Here is a 22198-nt window from a genome sequence, read left to right as displayed (position 1 = left end):
TTGTTAACCTCAATCTCACTAAACATCTGATTGGAGGATGACATACAGCATGACTCAACTGCAACAGTCATACTACCTTCAGGGGAAATACACAGAGCACATGGCACACTGACATGCATGTTATATAATCAAAATCAACAATACACCACTAAAGGACATCTAGAATTTACAAAGTGATATTAAACATTCACATGTTAACTGACCTTTGTGGCTGGTCTGCCACTGCCTTCTCTTCCTCGGTTTCACCCTCCGTCCTCACAGTTTGGCCTAAAGTGTCTGAAGAAAGTCCATTTGAAGATTCGGTGCAGGATGTTTCCTCTGTGGTTGGGTTAACATATGATGGCCTTTTGTCCTTCTCTGCAGAGGACTCCAGTAGATGACTGGCACCCTTCTCATTCTGAGATGTCTCCTCAGCCTTCTCAACACCGGAAGTCACTTCTTTTTTCTTTTGGTCCTTTTTAGAGGAGCTTTCCACAGTTTCGGATGAGGTTTTGGAAGGGGGCCTTGGTGACCTGGAAGGTTCGGTTTTCTTGGCAGTCTTGGGTTGCGCTGCTGTTAGCTCTAAGTTGCTGTTCTTTGGAGTCTTGGAGCAGGTCGATGAAGAAGATTGTCCTGAGGCCTGAGAGGAACTCTTGGATGTGCCTGCAGTTTTCTTAGGGGTCGAAGATTTAGCTGTGAAGAAATTCAGGGAAATTAGAGACTTGGATCTTGAAACGATGCGTTTATGGATACACCAACAACAATGGTGGCACTTTAAATGGGTTTTCTAAGAATAAGAACCGCTAATTCAGAACTAAAAGATAATAAAATAATATGGTGTATGTTCACATGCTGGTTCACCACTAAAAACTAAATTCCTATGTGAATGCACCTGCTGACCAAAGATCATTTATAATAATATCAAATTCACTCGTGTATTAAATTTTTTTTTACAGATGCTCATTTAAATAAATAAATGCTTTAGTTAAGAGAGGAAGCTGTCAAGCCACCAATGATGAGTTGCACCAGAGACACACAACGGACAGGTAAAAAGACAAAGGAATAGCACAGTGTGAAACAATAAGCCCCTGTTTATAGACAATTACATGAGTGTGGCTTACATGCACAAAGTCCCAGTTACATGCAAAATGCAACACATTTATTGTACCATTATATTCAGACAAAGACAAACATCAATAAAATATTATAATGTGTTTAACCAATGAGACAGTAGATATGTAATGCAGGCACAATAAAAACACAAGAAAGCCATACTGGGTCACAAATGAGTCAGGATGTCACTTTGCACACTACAGTATACCAATCCCAAGCTAGTTAAACCATATAACAAAAAAAACAAAACAAAAAAACAACAACAACCAACCAAACAAAAATTGCTGTCAAGCTAACTTTGCATTTTCCCATACTCATATAAATGCAGATGGATTCTGCTGACATTTCTGACAAACTTTGTCTAAATGTTCCTCAAAAGATCAAGTTGATTCCCAGTGAGACCAATCCGGGGGAAGAGACACAACCAGGACCCCTCCATGCAGAGCTTGTCCACCACACATGCAAACACGATGCTCTATTCACATCACTGACACATGTACTTACCATTGCCACGAGTGGCAGTTCGGGTGGTTTGTTTGGGTGGAGGAGCAGAGACCTGCTTATTGGTGCTCTTGATTATCTTTTTACCTCCTGCTTGCCCCCCTTTCTTCATGCCTGTACTTGTGGCCTCACCGGGTTTTTGGGTTGTGGCCTGATGTTTTTTAGTAGGGGTTTTTGGAGCAGCTGATTCACTGGCCTGAACGCTGCATTTGCTGTCATTCCTCTCTACAGGAGCACAGAGGAGCAGAGCACCCTACACTGTTATTGACTAAGAAGAATCTCTGATCATGTCAGCATTTAGCTCTAAATTGTGACTGGATAAGCCACTGAACACAAATATTACCACACTTTATATAATGCAGTAAATAGTGACACTAAACAGCCAACAGTAAAGCTTTCTAACCATATTAATTGGCTGACAAATAATAAAGTCATATATAATGAAAATTTTATTCAGCAATTATACATTATATTGATCAAAAGAGACAGTGAAACCATTTATAATGATGCAAAGATTTTTTACATTTTTTATTTTATTAAATTGTTTTGATTAAGTGCTGTTTTAAACTTTCTATTAATCAAAGAATCCTGAAAAAATTGTGTTACAGTTTCCTCCAAATAAATATAAAGAAGCACAGCTGTTTTCAACACTGATAATAATAATTTTTTTTACTGAGCACCAAATTAGAAAAATTATAATGATCATGTGACACTGGAGACTGGAGTAACGGCTGCTGAAAATTCAACTGGGGCGTTAAAGAAATAAATTACATTTTGAAATATAGTAAAATAGGAAACAGTAGTTTAAATTATATTTCCTACTATTAAATTCCATTATAAATATATACATAAATGGAAAAACATTTTTTTATAAATATTTTTTACATGTAAATCAAGTCTTGGTGAGATATCTTTCAAAAACTATCAAAACCTTAAACTTTTGAATGGTAATATATGAATATATAATTATTAGTAATTTAATTGGTTTACTATTTATTAAACACTGGTTTTAAGCTGCTGGTGCTGTTTTATAAAAGGGTTTATAAGGGGTGTTTTTAAGCATGGCAGAAACGCCTCAAGCAGTTTAATGCTTGCCCCATGAAGAATAAAAAAAAAAATCCAAAATGATGTCAGTCTAAACGGTATAAAACCCATTACCTAAAGGATGGTTTCAATACAAAGCACTTCATGTTATTATTAACAATGGTTTTAAAATAACTTCAACCAAATGAATACAGCACAATAGACACTCAAGGGCATCTCACCTCCTGAGAGGTTCAGACGATCATGAGATGTTCAATAAAGACATATATGGAGAAAACAATAAAACCAAACACACTCTGGAAATAACCTTCTCAGGAAATGTCTTTGTTCTACAAATACTGTAACTCAATTTGTACAGTTTATTAAAAACTTGACCACTTCTTTATTACAATTCACGAAACAAGATAAAACTGTTGCTCCAAAGCTTCTCAAACTTCCTCTAAACATGCACTATATTCTTACCTTCAGACTATTCGTCCATTTAGATACATTTGCTCTCGCAGTACAAGTGTTGATTTTACTAATGTTTAGCCATAATGATATGAAATTATATGGATGGTGTGATGTGCAGAAATTACACTGCAACAGCCAATTAAATATGGATCACTTTGGTTTTTCGGCATGGACAGAGCAATGAAAGAACTCACCAGTTAGACTGAAAAATATAACTTATGACTGGCTTAAGCTTAAAACACCAAAAGATAGATTAGTTTGCAAAACTCATGTTGAAGATTCAGCATCTTTCTTTTTCCCCTTTTTGTTAAAAGAAACAGAAATTGATACCTTCTGGGTCCTCTGCCACTGCTGCCAAGTCTGCTTTTTCTTCTGGAACCAGCTCTGGTGTTTCAATGTCTACTTTGACCTTTTCAGTAACTCCACTGGGCAATGCATTACCATTCAACGTCTCGGTGTTCAAAGGATCATCTAAAGATAGGCAAACATGGCTCAGTTATCATGGAACCAACACAGCATGCGTTATATTCAAAAACACAATTTTGTTTTCCTTAATATTCAACTCATTCAAGGCAGTTTCATATAAAAAGTGATTTGGTTTCCCAATGTAAAGCCAGATAAGACTACTTAAAAGTATACTGAAATTCTTTACTCGGAGCCTGAAGATTGGGAGGGATTCTGTTGTTCTCACAAAGTCATGTCATGTCAACTTCAAAGTCAACTTCAAATTTTTGGATGTGAACAGTAAGTTCAGGAAGTGTTTAGCTTTTATTATATGGATAAATTTGATGAAAGCCAATTAAATGGAAAACATTCCCCGGTGGTAGAACAAATGATTGATCTTTGCTGCTAAAGCACCCTATATCAGTTGTTTACACAGTGGTTACTGTGGCTACAGACTCTGAAAAAAGGTCTTGTGAATTTGTCTTCTACTGTAGGTGGTGGCACCACAGTGGTTAAAAGTTAAAGATTGCATCTGATGACCTACGAGCACCACTTCATACATGAAGTACCCAGAATAGTCCTCCAAATAACCTATTTGAACCACAGGTTGCCGCATAAACTGTCATTATAGTGTATTATAAACCAAGCATAAATAATCTAATAATTCTATTGAGTGTAGAACATTCCTTTAATATTACAGAAAATATGAGCATTATCACATTCACTTCATTTACTTAAAATCTCACCTTGGTCTGGAATAAGGACACCTTTTTTTATGAGCTCTTCTCGAGTTTGCCTGGTGGATATTTTCCTCTCCAGAACTATAAAGATGAAGGAGACAGAACATATCAAGATATCATTTATATTTAGGCCTCTATATGGTCACTTTGATTCACAGAGTTCAGTGAAAGTGCAGGAAGCTGCCAGCTGTAATACATGTTATAAATTTTATGGTCCATCCAACATAATCACCAAGTGAATGTCATACTGGTTGATGTAACTTTCATAAAATCGTGAGGTTGCATCAAGATAAGCCAAGAGGGAATCACTGAAAGATTACATCCTAAATTTGGATGTGTTGCTACAATCATAATCTTTCAAGCAAAATTCTATTAATAAATGGGGATATACCTTTTGAGAGGTCCTGGAACTTATCACTGGTTCTCTTCTTTCTCCATTTCCAAGGTTTAAAGATCTTGCCTATTGAAGAGAGCTTCCCCTTTCCTTTCAGCTGAGGAGACTGCGAGCTTCCCACCACCACATCACAGTTGGCCAGAGAAGCTTTTTCTAGTCCCTCCACTAAAAGTGAATCACAGCAAGAACACAGTTTTGAATGGACTGAATAAAAAAAACAACTGAGCTGACCCCTAAACAATGGAAAACAGCCAACGGGTTTTTATAACAGGAAATACTTGTGTGAATGAATGTTTCTGACCATAAAAACAAACATAAGGGCACACTTAAGCAACAAGGACAACTACACTAGCTGCATCTTTCCACAAAGAGCACAGAAAAACAACAGCCTCAACTTCAGAAAATGTTGATCACCAACCATGGGTCACTGATCAAAATATTTCAGTAAGATATTCTATTTGAATAAAATAAAATTTATATTCACCATTGAAATATATAAACATCACATATATACGGTTACCAAAATTTCAGATGAATGGGTAACAGTGTTGCAATACATTTATAGTAAATGTAGTCCAAAATATGCTGTGACTTAAACTTGGGATTTATGCTTCTAGATGTTTAAAAGAGGAACGGAAGACAAGAAAGTGTAGAAAGAGTCTGCTACTAGCATATGCAAATAAGTCAACCCAGACCCTTAATCACAGAACCCATTGATTATTTTAGGTTAGATGCTCACTTTTGGTTTAAGGTTTGTAAACTCTCTTCCACCCTACATCCACCCCTACATCATTTCTTCTTAGCTTGAAAAAAGAATAGATTCTGACAGAGAGGTGTGGCTTTTCCACATGGGCTACGCAAAGGGATATTAAACCCGTTCATCAAATATAATCCAACAGAACAGCAGACCTGAAGTCACATGCACACCTTGCCAGATGAAGTGTAAAATGATCACAAGAGCACTGCCACACGCCTAAACAGCATCAAAGAACTGAGAACAATAAACAAAGAGTCAGGCTCCAATGCAGTGACACCATTTATCATTTCAAGAAAATGCACACATGATTACAGTACGTTGTTCCCTGCAGAATTACAGCAGAGACCTGGGTCAGTGTGTGTATGGGTCATTGTAATGAGACCGGCTCTATTAAAGAACTCCAAAAAAATAAATAAATAACAGACCTCTAAGGGACAAATTGAATATTTTGATAATATTTTCCTTCCATTTATTGGAGGTCAGTTGAGTCCAATGTTGTCTGAACCTCAACATTTTGATTATTGCAGGATACATTTTACAAGAAAACACTATTTCTACTTCAAAACTTAATCTTTAATTCAGTGTTACTTGTAATTTCTTAGTAATTATTTATAAAAATATTTGAGCAATTTATGAGTGAAAATAGTTTCAAAGTAAATCCAACACCAATTTTTTTGTGCGATGTTTGGAATGACATAAGGATGAGTAACTTCTCATTTTTCGAGAACTATCCCTTCAAATGCTCAGGAGACAGTAACTTCCTGACTCTTGCATCTCAACTATGAGATTTTAATCACTCTTTTCTGATTATACGGTCAAAACACAGCCAATGAATTTAGAAACAAAATGAGAGGCAAACTTAGCTGTATTTCACTTTGCACAACTGCACTTTCTCAAACTTATCACATAAATTGTTGCTTCAACCGACTGCTTGATATTTACCACACATTTCCAGTGTTTTAGGTGGTTCACTCCATTATTTAATGTCGTCTTATACCAACCTGCAGTAGATAATAAAAGATTGTGTTGTGAAATGGACCTACAATATATTTTACCCTCATGACATACAGCAAAAATAGACTCACCACACTCATAAAAATCTAACTCCTTTATCTGTGGTTCCATGAAGAATGTTTAACATCCATGGAATCTTTCAACTACACAAGAGGTTCTTCATAAATGTGAAAGGTTCTTCAGATTATTAATGTTCTTCACATTAAGAAAAAAAATGGTTCCTCGAACTGTTCACTAAAAGGTTTGTTGGGGGTGTCGCTATGAAAACCTTGTTTTGCAACCTTTATTTTTAAGAGTGTAAGCTACTGCCATGCATCAATACTCCATTTATGTGGCAGTGTAAAATCAGCTGCCAAACACACATAGCTTCCACATGCATCACAAAACTTCTCTAGGAGTCCAAAAGCTGACCGGAAATCGGGATATTTTTCACACAGAAATGTGTGAAACTCAAACGTGAAGCCTGTTTTTCACACTGCACTGAGGGAATTCATTAGCGGACACATGTGACAGGAATGTGCTAGATGACATGTCCGAGGTCTTATAATCACCATCATGAGGATGCCAAAGCTCATCTTTACTAATCAATTGTCCCCAAGGAGCCACAGTAAGCTACTGTACAGCAAACTGTTGAAATACTGTACAAGATGCCAGTTTGATACTTTATACACTTTATAGTTGCATGAATTGTTTTAAAAATGAAAGCATTAAGACAGACTTGTTATAATAATAGTCTCTGATTTCAACTCTCGATTTCAAGTTTCTAAGTTCAATTCCTTCTGAAAAAAAAGAGAATTAATATTAAATCTAGTTCAAATTCAATTTGCATCACACAAAAAGGCAATTTTATGGCAATTTTAACATATTATGCTAAAATGGCGTGCTTATCACCAAAAGGCTGAAAAATATAGATTTTAAAGATTTTTGCCATAACATCCAGAACCACATTATGGCAAAACAAAGCAAAATTGCTGCAAATACCATGATTGATATCACATTTGAGGTTATACTGTTGACTGAATTGATCACTTCCTCTTTTATGAAAGGGACACCACTGAAAATGCATGAAACGTGACAAATAATCATGATAATAAGAAAACATAAGCCATCAGTTATTTAAACCTCTAAGGCTTCCAGAAGAGGCATGTCACACTTAAGAGTTAAAAAGTTCAAGGAAGTCATATTGCAATGCAGCTCTTATAAACTTCCCTGACAGCAAATTTCTTACAGAACAATCACACATTTGACTTGCCTTATGCTTCTAAATATAAAGACATAGCAGCTGTAGTGATTTGTGATGGCAAAAAAAAAGAAACGCATTAATTCTGATAATTAGTTCATTATCTCAATGCTTTAAGCCTCAAACTCTGTAATGCTGAAGAGTAAGTGGAAAAAAATTAGCCGAGGACAGTTAAAAAAGTTTTTAAGTCGTCAAATATTGAGTAATGTAGCCTGTTTGTGGACATCCATTAAGTGCATTAAGCCTATAACAAATATTGAATCTAGCTTTGCAGCATAAGCTAATCCTAAGGTTTCAGTTCCTCATAATACCAATGAAAAAATAATAGGCCAATTTCAGTCAACATTTTGTTTCTCCATTTACAGAAAGGAAATGCCTATGTTCGCAATGGTCTTTCCTATGAAGCGATAAAATTTTTTTTTAAAAAACTACACCCAAAACAAAAATAGTGCTCATTATTTCTGGATCTAATTAATAGAGAGGTAGAGAGATCATTCTGTGCCATATATGACCATTTTGTTTCATTTATTTCTGTGGCCTTTCAGATCCAGTTAGTTGCTATAAATTTCAGACAAAAATCTAAACAATTAAAAAAAAATGATTCAGTCTTAATTAAAGCATAATAAGCATGTTGCTCATGAGGACACAAAAATAACATCTGATCAAGTTTCCTTTGAGAGCGGTAAACATAGCAACAGAAGCTTTTATATCACAGCACTGGCAATAACAGAAATTATGGAGAAATGAAGGTAGTGGTTTGTGATTCAACATTTGGTGCAGAAAGAGTCTTAAGATCACAATAACACTGCATTATGGAGTGTTTGCTTGAAATGGTAGCTACTGGAACTTGATTGTATCGTACACCAAGACATTTCTGTTACTGTTGCTGCTTTTTTAAATAACTTAAAACCAACAAATAACCTCTCCACTGTGAAAAAAAAACTCATCAAATGCAGCCAATAATAACAAATTAGCAAAGTATCACTCACATGAAACAGAAATGTAGTGCAACATTAAATGTAAAAATAAGAAAACAAGCTTTTAAATAAAGTCTAAACAAATGTGGTGGTTCACGCACGCAATTCAGGGAATGCCTCTTCTAGGCTAATATAAAAGTCCACCATAAAGGCCAAGTTAAATATACATTAAAATAGCCTATTTTAATGTTTTGTATGAATTGCCTTAACGCACATGAAGTTTTACAAATATCATTATATTGCAACTTACATTAAACCAAAACCTTTAAATATAATTTTACATTGTTGTTGTTTTACCTTAATTAAAATGACGTTATGCACTCTGACACGAATTAGGAAGTACATTTCTAACAGCAACTTGTGAACTGAGTGAAACAATCATTTCCTGAATGCACGAGTTATGTTTCTTCGTGCTTTTAAAGCAAAGATGTTACTGTTAAATAAAGCATTATCACAAACTCCTCGATTCGCCAAAAAAAGTGCACCTGACAAAGTCTCACTTGTTGATTCTTTGCACTGCACGCGACAAACCAAAATCAACGCGCTCGCTTCGAACATTATAATAATGGCAGTGTTTTAGTTCGTCGCATCACGTTGATAGCACTAGATTGCGTGAAAACCAACGGTCAAGTAACCTAAATCAGACTTGAAAATGAACTTGGGTTTCCGCAGACAAGGACAAGAACTAGGACTAGTCACGTCATCCCTCCCTGAGCGTTCATTGCAATAGCGGTGTCGGTGAGTAAACAGCGGGTCACTGAATGAAGAACAAGCCCTTCAGACACTTACCGCTCGCTGCCTGAGACAAGCTGGAGACAGATGTCTGGCCCATGTCGTTCTTCAATGGGCCGCTGAACAAAAATCATACGACGCCCCAAGAACTTGTGCAACTAAGCCAACTCGATCGACATAACAGGAGACTCATCTCATCTCACTCCTCCAGCCTTAAGATCTGCTTCTCACAAGAGCTTTTCCATACTTTGCGAACTCGTAAAACACGCAATCGAACTCGTGAGTCTCCGGATTGAAATGCCTGTCATTCCTTTTCTGCAGATTGTAAGCAGTCAGAGGTCATAAGGAGGAAGTTTCAAGCCCCTCCTTGCTTCAGCCCTGCTTAAAGCATGGAAATGTATGTGGGTTATAATGTGCTGGCCAAAAGTGACATCATTAGAAAATACTGGATCAGTGTCCGTGCTATTCTTGACTACACTGCTTTACTGTATTAAAAACTAATTAAAATGAAACTGAAAGAAAATTTGGTTAGAGAATTTCAGGAAAATTTCTTTGGTTCAAGAAATGACATTGTAAAAGTTTCCCCGAGTTTTACATTCTCTAGCCAGAGAGTATATTAAAGCTATACAATATTCATACATAATGCATAAAAAATAAAGATAGTTTATTATTGATCATTTTAAGACATGATTGTCTTGAATAAAGCTACTTTTTACTCCAGTGAGTCAGTTTCTGCAAACACACATACCTTAACATAGACCTTAACCGGCCTTTAAATAGGCTTCCAAAAGTTTTCAGCAAAATTTAAAAGGTAAAGAAATATGAAACATTACATATTTTATGAAACCGCAAAAAGTAACCTGTAAAATATAAAAATAGTATTGGCCATTTTATATTAAAAATTAAATCATATAAATGTATAACATTTAAAACTGGTGACAATTTAGCCCGGACTGACCTGCACGAAAATATCCCTTGTCTTGAGAACACTGTTCAACCTGAGTGACTCTGAGTAGATGTCATAGCGGCTTTATTGCTCACAATAACCTTTTTCAAGGTTTGTCCATTTTAGGTGTTTGAAACAAACATATAAAACATCTTATACTGAGACAGCCCTTATGACAACTTCTTATGTAACAACTAACCCAAGGCTTACATACAGTAATACTGTAAACAGTCTTTTGAATGCCAATGTTCTATAAAAGGGTTGAAGTTTAATTATTTTGCATAAAATGGGAAGCCAAAAGGACACACTATCAACCTCTGTTCCATTTCTCCTTTATGTGACCATGAAAATAACTATAAATTTTCAATATCAAAAAGACAGGTTTTATACAACTAAATACCAACATGGCTATAATCTTTAAGTTTGTTTGCAGCTAATGCTTTGCTTCCGTCAAATAAGGCCAAAAGCCCCACAGACTTAGGCTCCACACTCCTCCCCAACCCCCTCTTCCACAGCAGAAGTGATGGGTGGGATTTAGAGCAGGAAGCCTTTATGAAAACAAGTCTACTCTAGAGATGTGAGCTATTGTTTTGCACACAGCTAAGCTGAATGTTCTCATCAAGTACAAGCTCTCCACCCCTTCCTGAATGTCCTCCTTACTATCATAACACCACAGCTCTGAGTACAAGCAGCTGGAAATAGTGTGATTTGTTGGTGTAATCTTTGTTCATGAAACCTTTGTCTCATTTTACTGTAATGTTTTTCTTTCTGAATGTGTGGAATATTTTTTTTATTCAAGTGGGGTGACCTAGTAGTACAGTGGTTTAGTTTGAAGGTCACAAACCCAAATAGAAACCAAAAACTGCAGAGCTACTACCCGTCAACTGTTCCCTACAGCTAGACATTCAAAGCTAGTTCTAATCTAAAGCATTGCTTCTCAACCAGAGGGTCGGGGGCCACTATGGGGGGTTGAGCAAACTTCCAGGATGATCCATAAGTATTTCAGTGAATAAAATGTTATTAACATTTGAACAATCTAACTTAAGTCTAAATTAAAATGCTATATATAAACACATAAAATAAAGATGTAAGCTGAAAATCAGTTTACAGAAGCCCTGAAAGGCCTGTATGTGGTCAGAATGGCACGTCAGTCTGATATCATGGTCAGTCTGCATCTGTCCAGTTAACACTGACAGAGAACATTATGTACTCTGACAACCCACATTTACACACATAGGTTCAAAAGAATCCACAGCCAAAAACAACACAGTTGTAAGAGCGCATTCATTTTAAGATCATCTTTGATTTTCCACGTATTCAGCAGAGATGAAATACACCTTAAGATATAGACACAAATTGTGATTGTGCCAATCAGCCTTTTTATTTTTAGCTTAATAACCTTGGAAATAATGTAAATAATATCTCCATGCTAAAGACTATCTCTAGAAAACTATTCAAGATGGCTACATTAGCATGCATACAAAAGAACTGAATCATGGTATTCTATAATGTATTCCTGAAATGCATCGATTATGGCCTTGGCCCAGGTTTAAAAACAGAAGGGGTGTATGGTGAGTCACCAAATCAAAACACACCTCCTCATTGCTTGACACTATTCCCTGAGAACGCTGCCATCTATTGACCAAATGCACGCAGTCTGAATGCAAATGTCTCATTTGGTTAAAAAAAAACACACATTTCTACTTACAGCTCAGGATTTGTATATGGCTTGAATGTTTTTGCATGTATTGTGATCAGTGTTGGGGAGTAACTAGTTACATGTAACGGCGTTACGTAATTTAATTACAAAATTATTGTAACTGTAATTAGTTACAGTTACTACGAAAAAATGAGTAATTAAATTACAGTTACTTATGAAATTTTTAACGATTACAAAGGGGATTACATTTGAATATTTACACACATCCACATACAGATTTAACTGATTTCTTTCCCAAATTGCACTGACTATTCTGAGACATACCGCCCTAATAATTTCCGGGATGCGGAAATACAGTCATTCATAAAAACGGAATGCCTAACGCGGACAGAATATGCCACATTTTGGATGACTAAATCAAAAGTAGGTCAGTAGCCTACACTTGAATCAAAACATGACATCGACTAGTGTCTGTGAATATTAAGCCCCAAAAATGCAATATATGACTTGCACATTCTGCCTGTCTGTGGAAATCAGGCGCGGACTGGACATCGGGAGAACCGGGACAATTCCCGGTGGCCTGGCAGCCGATTTTGCCCCACTATTTAATATCATTATTGTATAATTGCCTGCCGAATGTACTACTAAAGCGATCATTTGCGAATCCGCCATTTGATAATTAAATCTCTAATAAGTCATGAAGTGTTAGTCATGACTCGCGCGCTCTCCGCGCCTCCTCCAAACGGTTTGGATCAGAGTCAATGCGAGAGAGAGAGAGAGAGAGAATAAAGTGGACTGTGGAAGCGCACAGCTGGAGCAGAGAAGCAGAACTACACTGTTCAGGGTTTCAGGTCAGTTTCATCTGTAAAGATGATTTTTTGTCTTTGTTTTTTTATTTATTTAATCAAGCAGCAGCACGTTGCTCATCAGTCATCACTCAAAATAGGCTACTATATAAAGGACATCATTATTATCTGTAGTAATGTTACAGTAGTAATTTAGCTGAAAAACAATCAGATTTTTTTTATAGGTTTAGGGGGAGCTACGGACAGACAACAACACAACCCTTACGAAAATTAACATTTTAATATTTAACTATAAATCCAGAGAAAATGGTTACTATTGTTTAACTGTGGTAACCAAAAATGTAAAATTATTTTACAAATGTATTTATTTAAAAATAAATACAAATCCATTTGCAAAAAAAACAAAAACAAAAAAAGGTTATTTTACTTTTATATAGGCTAATAAAAGCATGTTTAACTTTTGTAAGGGAAAAACATGACTCGTGTACAGTATTAGGATTTATCTATAAAGATATTGTAGTATTGTAGAGTATTGTATTGTAAAGTATAGTTTTGTTCAATCTTGAGTATTAAAGTCATGAGAGAGATGGATAACAGGGCAAAAGAAAGAGACTGTGGAAGTGAAGGTGCAGTTCAGGAGAGAACTTTTAATTATTTTGCATGTCCCCAAATTAAAGATTAAAACCTTTTTTATGTCAGGTCCATACAAAAAAATAGTTTTGTCCATGAATTTGTTTGTATGAGTTAGAATTTTCCAGTCTGAATTTTTTTCCCAGTCCGCCCCTCCTGTAAATTAATGGCAAAGACATGGTTTCATTTACTACACATAGGCCTACTGAAGCTCGCAGTGTTTTCAACCTCTGCTGCCTCAATATAGGAGTACACGAGCACATAAACACAATTTCTAGAACTGCTCTGTGTCACTTCATGTGCATTTTACTTATTTTGAGAAAACTATCATCATATACAGAGACAGCAGTTTAAAAAAACACCAATGTTTCAGGAGTTTATTACACAGAATATGTCACATGCTTATTAGATAACTGTATTTAAGTTGATGTATATGCTTTTATTTATTATTCTTTAATTTTCACAAATTTAGAAAAGTAATCAAAAAGTACTCAAAAGTAATTAGTTACATTACTTTAATAAAGTAATTGAAAAAGTTACACTACTATTACATTTTAAACAGGGTAACTTGTAATCTGTAACCTATTACATTTCCAAAGTAACCTTCCCAACACTGATTGTGATGCTACCTGTATTTGATAACTTAAAATGTGAGTCACTGCCAGCGCCACTCAGAATGGCAGGGACTTTCATCACAACTTGTAATAAGTAAATCTGTTCACAGTCAAATAAAGTGAATTCACTTACTGGCACAACTGTTTGTCCACATGCCATACCAACGCTCTACCTGAACATTTGAGAAGCTTAATCTGAATTCCAATGTAGTCTAATATCCCAAGAGACAGACGTCTGGACTTTGTGTAGAGAGAAAAATCTGTCTATTTGCTCTAGAGTGCAGCCTAAGTGCATATGGGAAGACAGTAATGGAATTCAGCTAATAACAGCAAAGCGGATCTCTTTGCAACCCAAAACAAACATAACCCTCACATGTTTATACAATGTCTATGTCTTTAATACACTCTTCAGCAGCTCATCTACCACTATCTCTGCCACCTTATGTTCTTAAAGGTAATGGGTGCTGATCAAAATGATCATTTCAAGTCCCCTAAATGGGTGTAAGAACCAACACTTAAATGCAACATCCTTGGAAACGACGTAGGAGAAGCTAATCAATCATTAACTGCCATTCTCAGCACAAAATAGCAGCTAATTATTGTTTAAGTGATTCCATTTAGTTCTTTCCTCTGCTCAGATCATTTCTTTTTAAACTCTAAACCCTGGGAAAAGTTATAGCGTGTCAAGATTATTGCATCTGATTATGATATGCAAATATCTAAACCACAGAATCAACACTGCAACTTTAAGCAAGATCTAAAGATAATTGTATCATGCATCTTTCTATAGCTATGATGCATCAGACATGACCAGTTTTGTTAACCAAGCATCACCTAAATATAAAATTTCAGATATGACCTGCGCAAACCACCAGACGATGTATTGCTGAAAATGCTTTTGTAGACAACTGGCTCCTGTTGGACCGTTTACCCAATGAGGGAACACAACAAGGTATGACAAGCCTTGTCGATCAATGCTTGACATCCTGCCTGGAAGTGTTTTTCCCCAGCACGGATGGCTCTTATTTGGAAATCTGGGACATTTAATAATAGTGCATTGCAGGGGGAGTGGAGAGCATTAGGTTTCACTAAGCAGGGAAACAGATGCTGGTAATGCTCCAAACATTGGGAGGACCAACACCGTTCACATGCTGAGGGGAGACTAGCACAATAACATGAGGTACTACCAGGACACTAAAACATAAGGAAACACTTATTATGTTTAATGAAGGGGTGCAGTACTATATCATTCAGTTTAATGCATAACTACTTCAAATTTTTGTTTAAGGATACAGGTATTGTATAAAGAGGTAAGTGTACTGATTCAGGTCCACTTAACAAAGATAATAAAAAAGGAAATAAATAACTCACGAACATTACTAAACTGTACGTTTTTATTCATTTTAGCACTTCGTAAAGTAGACATAAATACATATTTAATATATCAATTCATACTAAAGTACAACTAACATTTTGAATATAAAATTCACCATGTTATTTTATTCTCTGCCATTTTATGTTTCGCTAGAAATCATCTTGGCCTTTTACTAACAATTAGCAACAAGAATGTAGCTTCATGTAAAAAGTTCAGTTTCTTCATGGTCATTTTTTTAAATCTGGTCTTACTTTAGTATGAAGATGAAAAATTATTATTAAAGTAATAGAAAAACATACGCTGCCATGCATGCCTTAACTGATGATCACAAAGTTTTACAGTATGCTGCGACCCTGCAACCATTGATGATTCATTTATTATTTATTTATTTAATATATAATTTATTACTTAAGCCAGTGAAGATTCATTTATTTTATTTATGTGAGTAAAATTGTCCAATAACAGGCAGGAAATGGGATTACTGAGGAAATGGGAGAAGTATTCATGTGATCTCAATATGGCCGTCCCCATAAGCAGACCCACTCCATATCAAATAAAACATCTTTTATTAAACTTCTGGTGACTCATGTGTGTCTATATTTAAAATATATATTTTAAAAGTACTAATTTATTTCTTTAAGTTTAAAACTTGTTTTTATTTTAATGAGGAAAGAAAATTACAAGAGGATGTACACTTAATTTACTCTAAGGTATGTTATTTAAAAATTCGGATGTTCACATATTGTGAACTTTACCTCCAGAGATAACTAACAGCCAGTCACATGCCAGCTTATACCACATTTCCTATGCATTTTCTACTGATACAGCAAATCCAACTCTGTGACAAACTTTTTTACCGCATGAATGACCCTCATCTCTATTCCTGCAGTGAATGAATAACCCTGCTTGTATGTAAACCCTAAATCTGAAAGGTTTTGCAAACCACTCCCAAACAAATACGAATTTGCTTTGCAAAATGTCCAGAGGGAGGTTCCCTTGAGTAGCTTGTGTGAGCCACAAGCATGCACATATACATGCACATAAGACTTCAGAATGTATTTCAGGGAGGAAAACAGGATATCAAAGCAGTTAGATCTTGAGTGACAACTGAGAAACATTAATGTGAGTGTTTTCCTGTTTTGGTATTCATGACACCAGTGATGTTACAATCAAAGTAATACCATAGTTCCTATCAGATTTTCCCTTTAATATATACAGAGTCACAGACAAATGCTATCTGTGCCAGACTTCCTCTTTGCTTCCGAAAAATAAATGAGGTAATGAGGGACTCAACCTTCTAGCAGGACTTCCATTCTATGACACATAAAACGCATTACAAATCCAATCGAACATCTCATGTAATGGACCAAAAATAGGACAGTAATACTGCACCAGTGCTTGGCCTATGTGTGTTTATTCAATGATTAAAGACCACGCTAGCTAGATTCCCAGAATGTGAGCTGATAATGAAAACATCAATACAATGTGAGGCACATTAAAGAGCGTACAAGAGTGCATGTCAATAAGCCATCCACATCACACGAGACTTCTCAACAATCTTACACTCTTCTTCAAACAAAAACACTCATAATATGGTATTTAATCCTAATAACATAACCAGAATGAAGCCTAATAAGAATGTTAGAAACTTTCTGAACTCATATAAGCATCGTACTTTATCTGTCTACCTGTACACATATACAAAAACACACTTTACACACACATGCATGTGTCAGAAAGTTGAAGACTTACAGGCATGTTCCATAACTGGAAGGATATAAAAAAAATAAACTGCTCCAGTGAGGTGGTCCTCAGTTTCCCTTCTCACTGTTTCTCTCTGATTCCCTCTCTCTCTATCCCTCTCCCTCTCTGACTCTCACTCACTCTCTCTCCTCACTTCCTGTGGTGCTCTCGCAGCCTTCTCTGCAGTGGTGCGCAGCAGGAAGAGCGGCGAAGGCTTGAGGATGACAAACAGCCATTACCTCCATTAAAATGAGCTGACTGAGCCAGTCTGAAGCCCATCAAGTGGAACCTCCCAGTCCACTGGGGCTTTCAGCTATCGCCTTTGGCTACGGGGAATGGGGTTGAGGAGGAGGGGTGAGTTGATGTAGCGTGAGACAGCTCTGTAGCCTTCATTAAATTACTTGCCTCCAGCTGAAACAGATGACTCTAGTCTTATCGCAAGCGTTAAGTTGTTTTACATGCTTCGTGCTAAGGTACATAAGTGAAGTGCTCACCGGTGTGTGTGATGTGCTACATTCCAAAGGAAAGTAAGCTGCGTCGGGGTCAAAGCCGGGCAGGGCCTCACACAAGTGGGCTTGATGAGCACGTTATTCGTGGGTGAGAATCTGTAACAATTTCTTCCAAATCTACTTTCATGTTGCAACCGGACATCAAGAATTGACTGCAGTTCAGAGAGGATGATTCACTGCTTGAGAGTAGGTTTTCAAAGCTCACATGTACCAATACATTTTCTTAGAATTGGTCAAAGCAACTGAAGAAGCACTATTCACAGCACACGAGTTCACTGGACGATGTAGTATAATTCAAAATTTACACGGCAAAGGTAGTACAGAAGCACTGCTGAAATGACTTAAGTGTCTTTACAGAGACTCTTTAATGCTGCTCAGAGTTGGCATAAATGCATTTACCCAGCAATTACAACTGTATATGCTGATACTAGGTTTGAGGTGGGTCAGAGCAGGCACAATACAGTCTGGCTTTTATGTAGCATGATGCATCTACTCTTTATTTTAAGCAGGAACAGAGCAGCATTAGCTTGGCTGTATAAAGACACCTTAATTGAATACTGAGATGTTGTCAAATTTACACTGCAAAGGTGGCAAAGGTACTGAGGTGGATCAGAGCAGCATATTGCAGTCTGGCTTTTAAACAGCATTGTCTTTCATTTTGAGCAGGCAAAGAGCCGCCTTACCTCGGTTGTGTACACTGCTGATAAAGGCATTCTACTGCACTTTTTCCACTTTTTTGCAGTTAAAAACATAGAAAGTATCCCAAATGGATTAATAATTAGCTTAACAGAATGTTCTGGGTTCTGTAAAAATTTTAGATGCATGCAATATTTTTCTTTTCTTTTTTAGTATATAACATGCAAATACAACTATATGTAAGCTATCTGTAGCTAGATTCCCCCGAAAAGCTGTTGGAACACTGTTCTGTTTCTGTGCATCCTGCCTAATTGAACTTTTTATAAATCTGTAGTAATTGTGACATGCTGTCATTTACCAAGAAAACCAGTCCAGTCTGCATTTAAATTAATGCACTTTCATGCAAATGTTACCTGCAAAAGGGTTTACTGGTGCATAACATTTTGCACAGTAAGGTTAGTAAGTGATTTTATCTCACTAGTCTCATGTTAACACATACAATGTTTAGGTCTAGTAATGTAGTCCAGGAAGTTCGAGGAACATGATTCTATCTTTAAAGATGAGATGCGAGTGTTACACTCAAAAATGAATGCGAGCCTGCAGTGGATTATGGAGAAGCAAGGTTGAAGTATAATTACTGATGAATTTTTCATTTTATTGTAAACTACAGAATAATAGTCAAATTAAAATGTATTAAAATAAAAGTAATAGAAATTATCCATTTCTCTTAAATTTACCATCGGTCAAAAAAAAAAATTTAAATACAACCACAAAAACCAAAGATCTACACTTTAATAAACATTTAAATCACAGGAACTCTATCCTAAGACTGTTTAAATGTTTGGTCCATAGTTTAGAGGTCTTATGTAGCCGTTAATGCTAGCAATCTCAGCTAAGCATGGAGCACAACAATGGGGATATTTGTTCAAAAAAACTGGTAAGCCGGAGACTTTCACACACTTCCGAGGGCAATAAATTAGAGCTACCTGTGTTGTTGAAACAACATTATTGCTGTTACAAGATCATAGCAACACACAGAGATAGTCTTGTTTTCTTTTGGGATATTGTGAAACTAGACTGTGATATTTTAACCCAGCCAGGTTACCTTATGCTATTTAAGTTAATCAGTGTTAAGAAAAAAGTACATGGTGTGATGGAAACATCCAAGTCTTTCAAGTAAAGTGAAACAGAGCTGTCACCGATTTACACTCTATAAAAGCAGCAAATAACACCCATCAGGTTACTTTATCATGCAAGCAATACCCTGCATAATTGCTTAATTAACCATTACCATTCTGAGACTAACCATAACAACATATTGTGCTGGAGGTGGGTTGACTCAGTGTGGTTTGTCGAAGCTGGAAATGCTCATAAATCTGCAAATAAACAACCTTTCGTTAAAATGTTTAATAAATGCAGATGCCATCCTCTCAACTCTAAAAATACCACGGAGCATAGCAATTACAGATGAAAGGCATGATGGCCCATCTTCACATGTGCTCTTTGTGTGTCTGCTGAGAACGCCCACACTGTCTGACGCATAGAGTCTGACGATTCACGCTCCTACCAAAGACCAAGCTGAACATGATGAGAAAAGGAGGATGGGAGAATTAGAGACGGAGACAGTCAGACCGGTGGCCATAAAGGGATCTTGTCAGGAACCACTGATATGCTAGGAATAGCTAACTTGCAAGAACATTCACAGCCCTATGAGAAAGAACTACATATACCTAAAACAGTGATCTACTCTACAGAGTCAACAGTAATGACAGCCTTGTATGAACGTCACTGTCAGATTAAGGTCTAAATTCTGGTTAAGCCTTTATTTAAAGTTGTTTACTTGCTCTGTAGCTATTGGAATATGATATACTATATACTGTACACATGACAATAAGAATATTCCAAATACGCTAAAACAAGCACATTTTCCTCCTAATTTCTTGTTAAAAATGCTTTGGCCGTCTATGCTGACTTTAGCTATTTCTTCTATTAAATAGCATAAATAAATATAATTTATCTAATACATTTCTAATTTTCTTTTTATTATTATAGATTTAAAAAAATAAGTATTTAAAAAAAGCACAGAACATGCATTACTATTTTTGAAAGACGTCTATTGTTCACTAAGGCTGTATTTCTTTGATCAAAATAAAATAAAAACAGTAATATTGTGAAATATTAGAACAAAAAGTATATATTTTCTATTTAAATATACATCAAAATTGAATTTATTCCTGTGATAAAGCTGAACTTGCAGCAGCCATTACTCCAGTCTTCAGTGTCACCTGATCCTTCAGAAATCATTCTAATATGCTGATTTGCTGCTCAAGAAACATTTCTTATTGTTATAAATGTTGAAAACAGTGTAAAACAGCTATTTTTGTGGATTTTTTCAGGATTATTTGATAAACAGAAAGTTTAAAAGAACAGCATTTATTTTGAAATCGAAATCTTCTGTAACATTCTAAATGTATTTGCATTTTAAAGCATCCTTGCTGAATAAAAGTATTACTTTATTCAAAAAATCTTGCGGACCCCTTTTTGATCTAAACTGCATCATTACAAGTCATTAAAAACATTGATTTATACTCATATGGATCTTCTTCAATCAAAAACAAAGATATCTCTATTTTCTTAGCTTCTATTTAGGTGGGTTGTCCTGACAGGTTATATGCCATATAAGTCATTTTTCATATTTCTTTATTTCTAAACTCCTATATGAAGAACTATGAAACCAATTTTTTTTTTTTAAATGTTTCCATTAAAGCAACTGTCATTAAAGATATCTATATCACAGACAGAATGAACCCAGTATTCCAACTCTCTACTGACAAACTATCTGCCATGAAACTCTATTCAAAGACCGTTTAGAATTCACTCAGAGGTGAGAGGAACAAGCTCTTAAGAGGGTAAAGAACAGAAAAGGTTCTTTCTCCAGCACATTGTTAGAAAAGGGCAGCCTTTCTCAGCAGCTCTGCTCTACCGGCTTCCATCTCTGTGTCATTACGTGACTAATTGTGTGCAGAGAGGGACGACACACATCCTCACACCAGCATCAAAGGAGGCAAAACCTACAAATTAATCCAAACAAACAGAGAGTGAAGAGGGTTTCTCTCAGTGCCTTTTCACCGTGTCACACAGTGTGAAATATAAAGTGTGGGTTGCGTTGAATGCAAACCACTGTTGGATGTATATTTAAATGTGTCCCTTTCTCTACACGGCTCTCGAAACACAATGACGTAATGCAAAGACTGCATATAGATCATGAAATGATTGCTGGCAGAGAGGAAATAGATGTACACTAAGTTGCATTAAGTGGTAGCAGGAATACAAACAAGACATTATGAATTATTAATGTGAGGCTTTGTGAAAAACATTTCATGGGGTTAGACTTAAAACATTGCAACACAAAATCATTGTTACAGGGTTCAGAGCAATACTGACAAGAACTGATGCATTGTATTGGAAAAAGCTGAAGAAATACACCCCCTGGTGAACATGCAGTGAAACTGCAGTGAAGAAAAAAAAAGCACTTGAAAGATAGTATAATTCAATCACACAGCACAAAAAAACAAGTCACTTGCCGACAATGTGGCATATTTAAAAAGGTTCAAAAGTGTTTTATCGACAGCATGTCACAGGCATAATGTTGATTACAGCATTATTTTTTCATTTTTACATTAAAATGCAGTATAGTGTATTGCAAAAATACAGCATTGCAATGTAAAGAAACAAAAGACGAAATCTAATGCTTGTATTTTTCAAGAAGCACATACATTAATTATTTAGTATAACTCTGCTTATATTTTAAGTTTAATCAATAGGTTGTCTAAATTGTTCATTACCGTTGGCAATACTTCTCTAGGAGTTTGCTAATGTTTGTTATTGTAA

At 35.9% G+C, this 22198-nt stretch overlaps 1 protein-coding gene across 4 annotated transcripts in view; it reads right to left on the bottom strand.

Moving 5' to 3' along the window:
• LOC132110721 (phosphatase and actin regulator 2-like) overlaps nt 1–22198 on the bottom strand; it is a 32208-nt gene that overhangs the window by 7749 nt on the left and 2261 nt on the right. The window contains exons 1-6 of one of the 4 annotated variants that reach the window (XM_059517560.1): nt 17172–17267; nt 4666–4833; nt 4281–4355; nt 3421–3561; nt 1597–1818; nt 204–672 (exon numbers count right to left, since the gene is read on the bottom strand). In XM_059517560.1, coding sequence (XP_059373543.1) covers nt 204–672; nt 1597–1818; nt 3421–3561; nt 4281–4355; nt 4666–4833; nt 17172–17184 — 1088 coding nt within the window. In that variant the 5' untranslated portion in view covers nt 17185–17267. Of the gene's footprint in view, nt 1–203; nt 673–1596; nt 1819–3420; nt 3562–4280; nt 4356–4665; nt 4834–9445; nt 9766–17171; nt 17268–22198 lie in introns of those variants that run through there. The other 3 variants (XM_059517559.1, XM_059517558.1, XM_059517561.1) reach the window with 3 other exon arrangements.

Source organism: Carassius carassius, chromosome 30, assembly GCF_963082965.1.
Source record: "Carassius carassius chromosome 30, fCarCar2.1, whole genome shotgun sequence".
In the NCBI taxonomy this organism is placed as follows: Eukaryota; Metazoa; Chordata; class Actinopteri; order Cypriniformes; family Cyprinidae; genus Carassius; species Carassius carassius.
The sequence above is the reverse complement of the archived record's forward strand: the minus strand, read 5'-3'. Positions and strand labels throughout refer to the sequence as shown.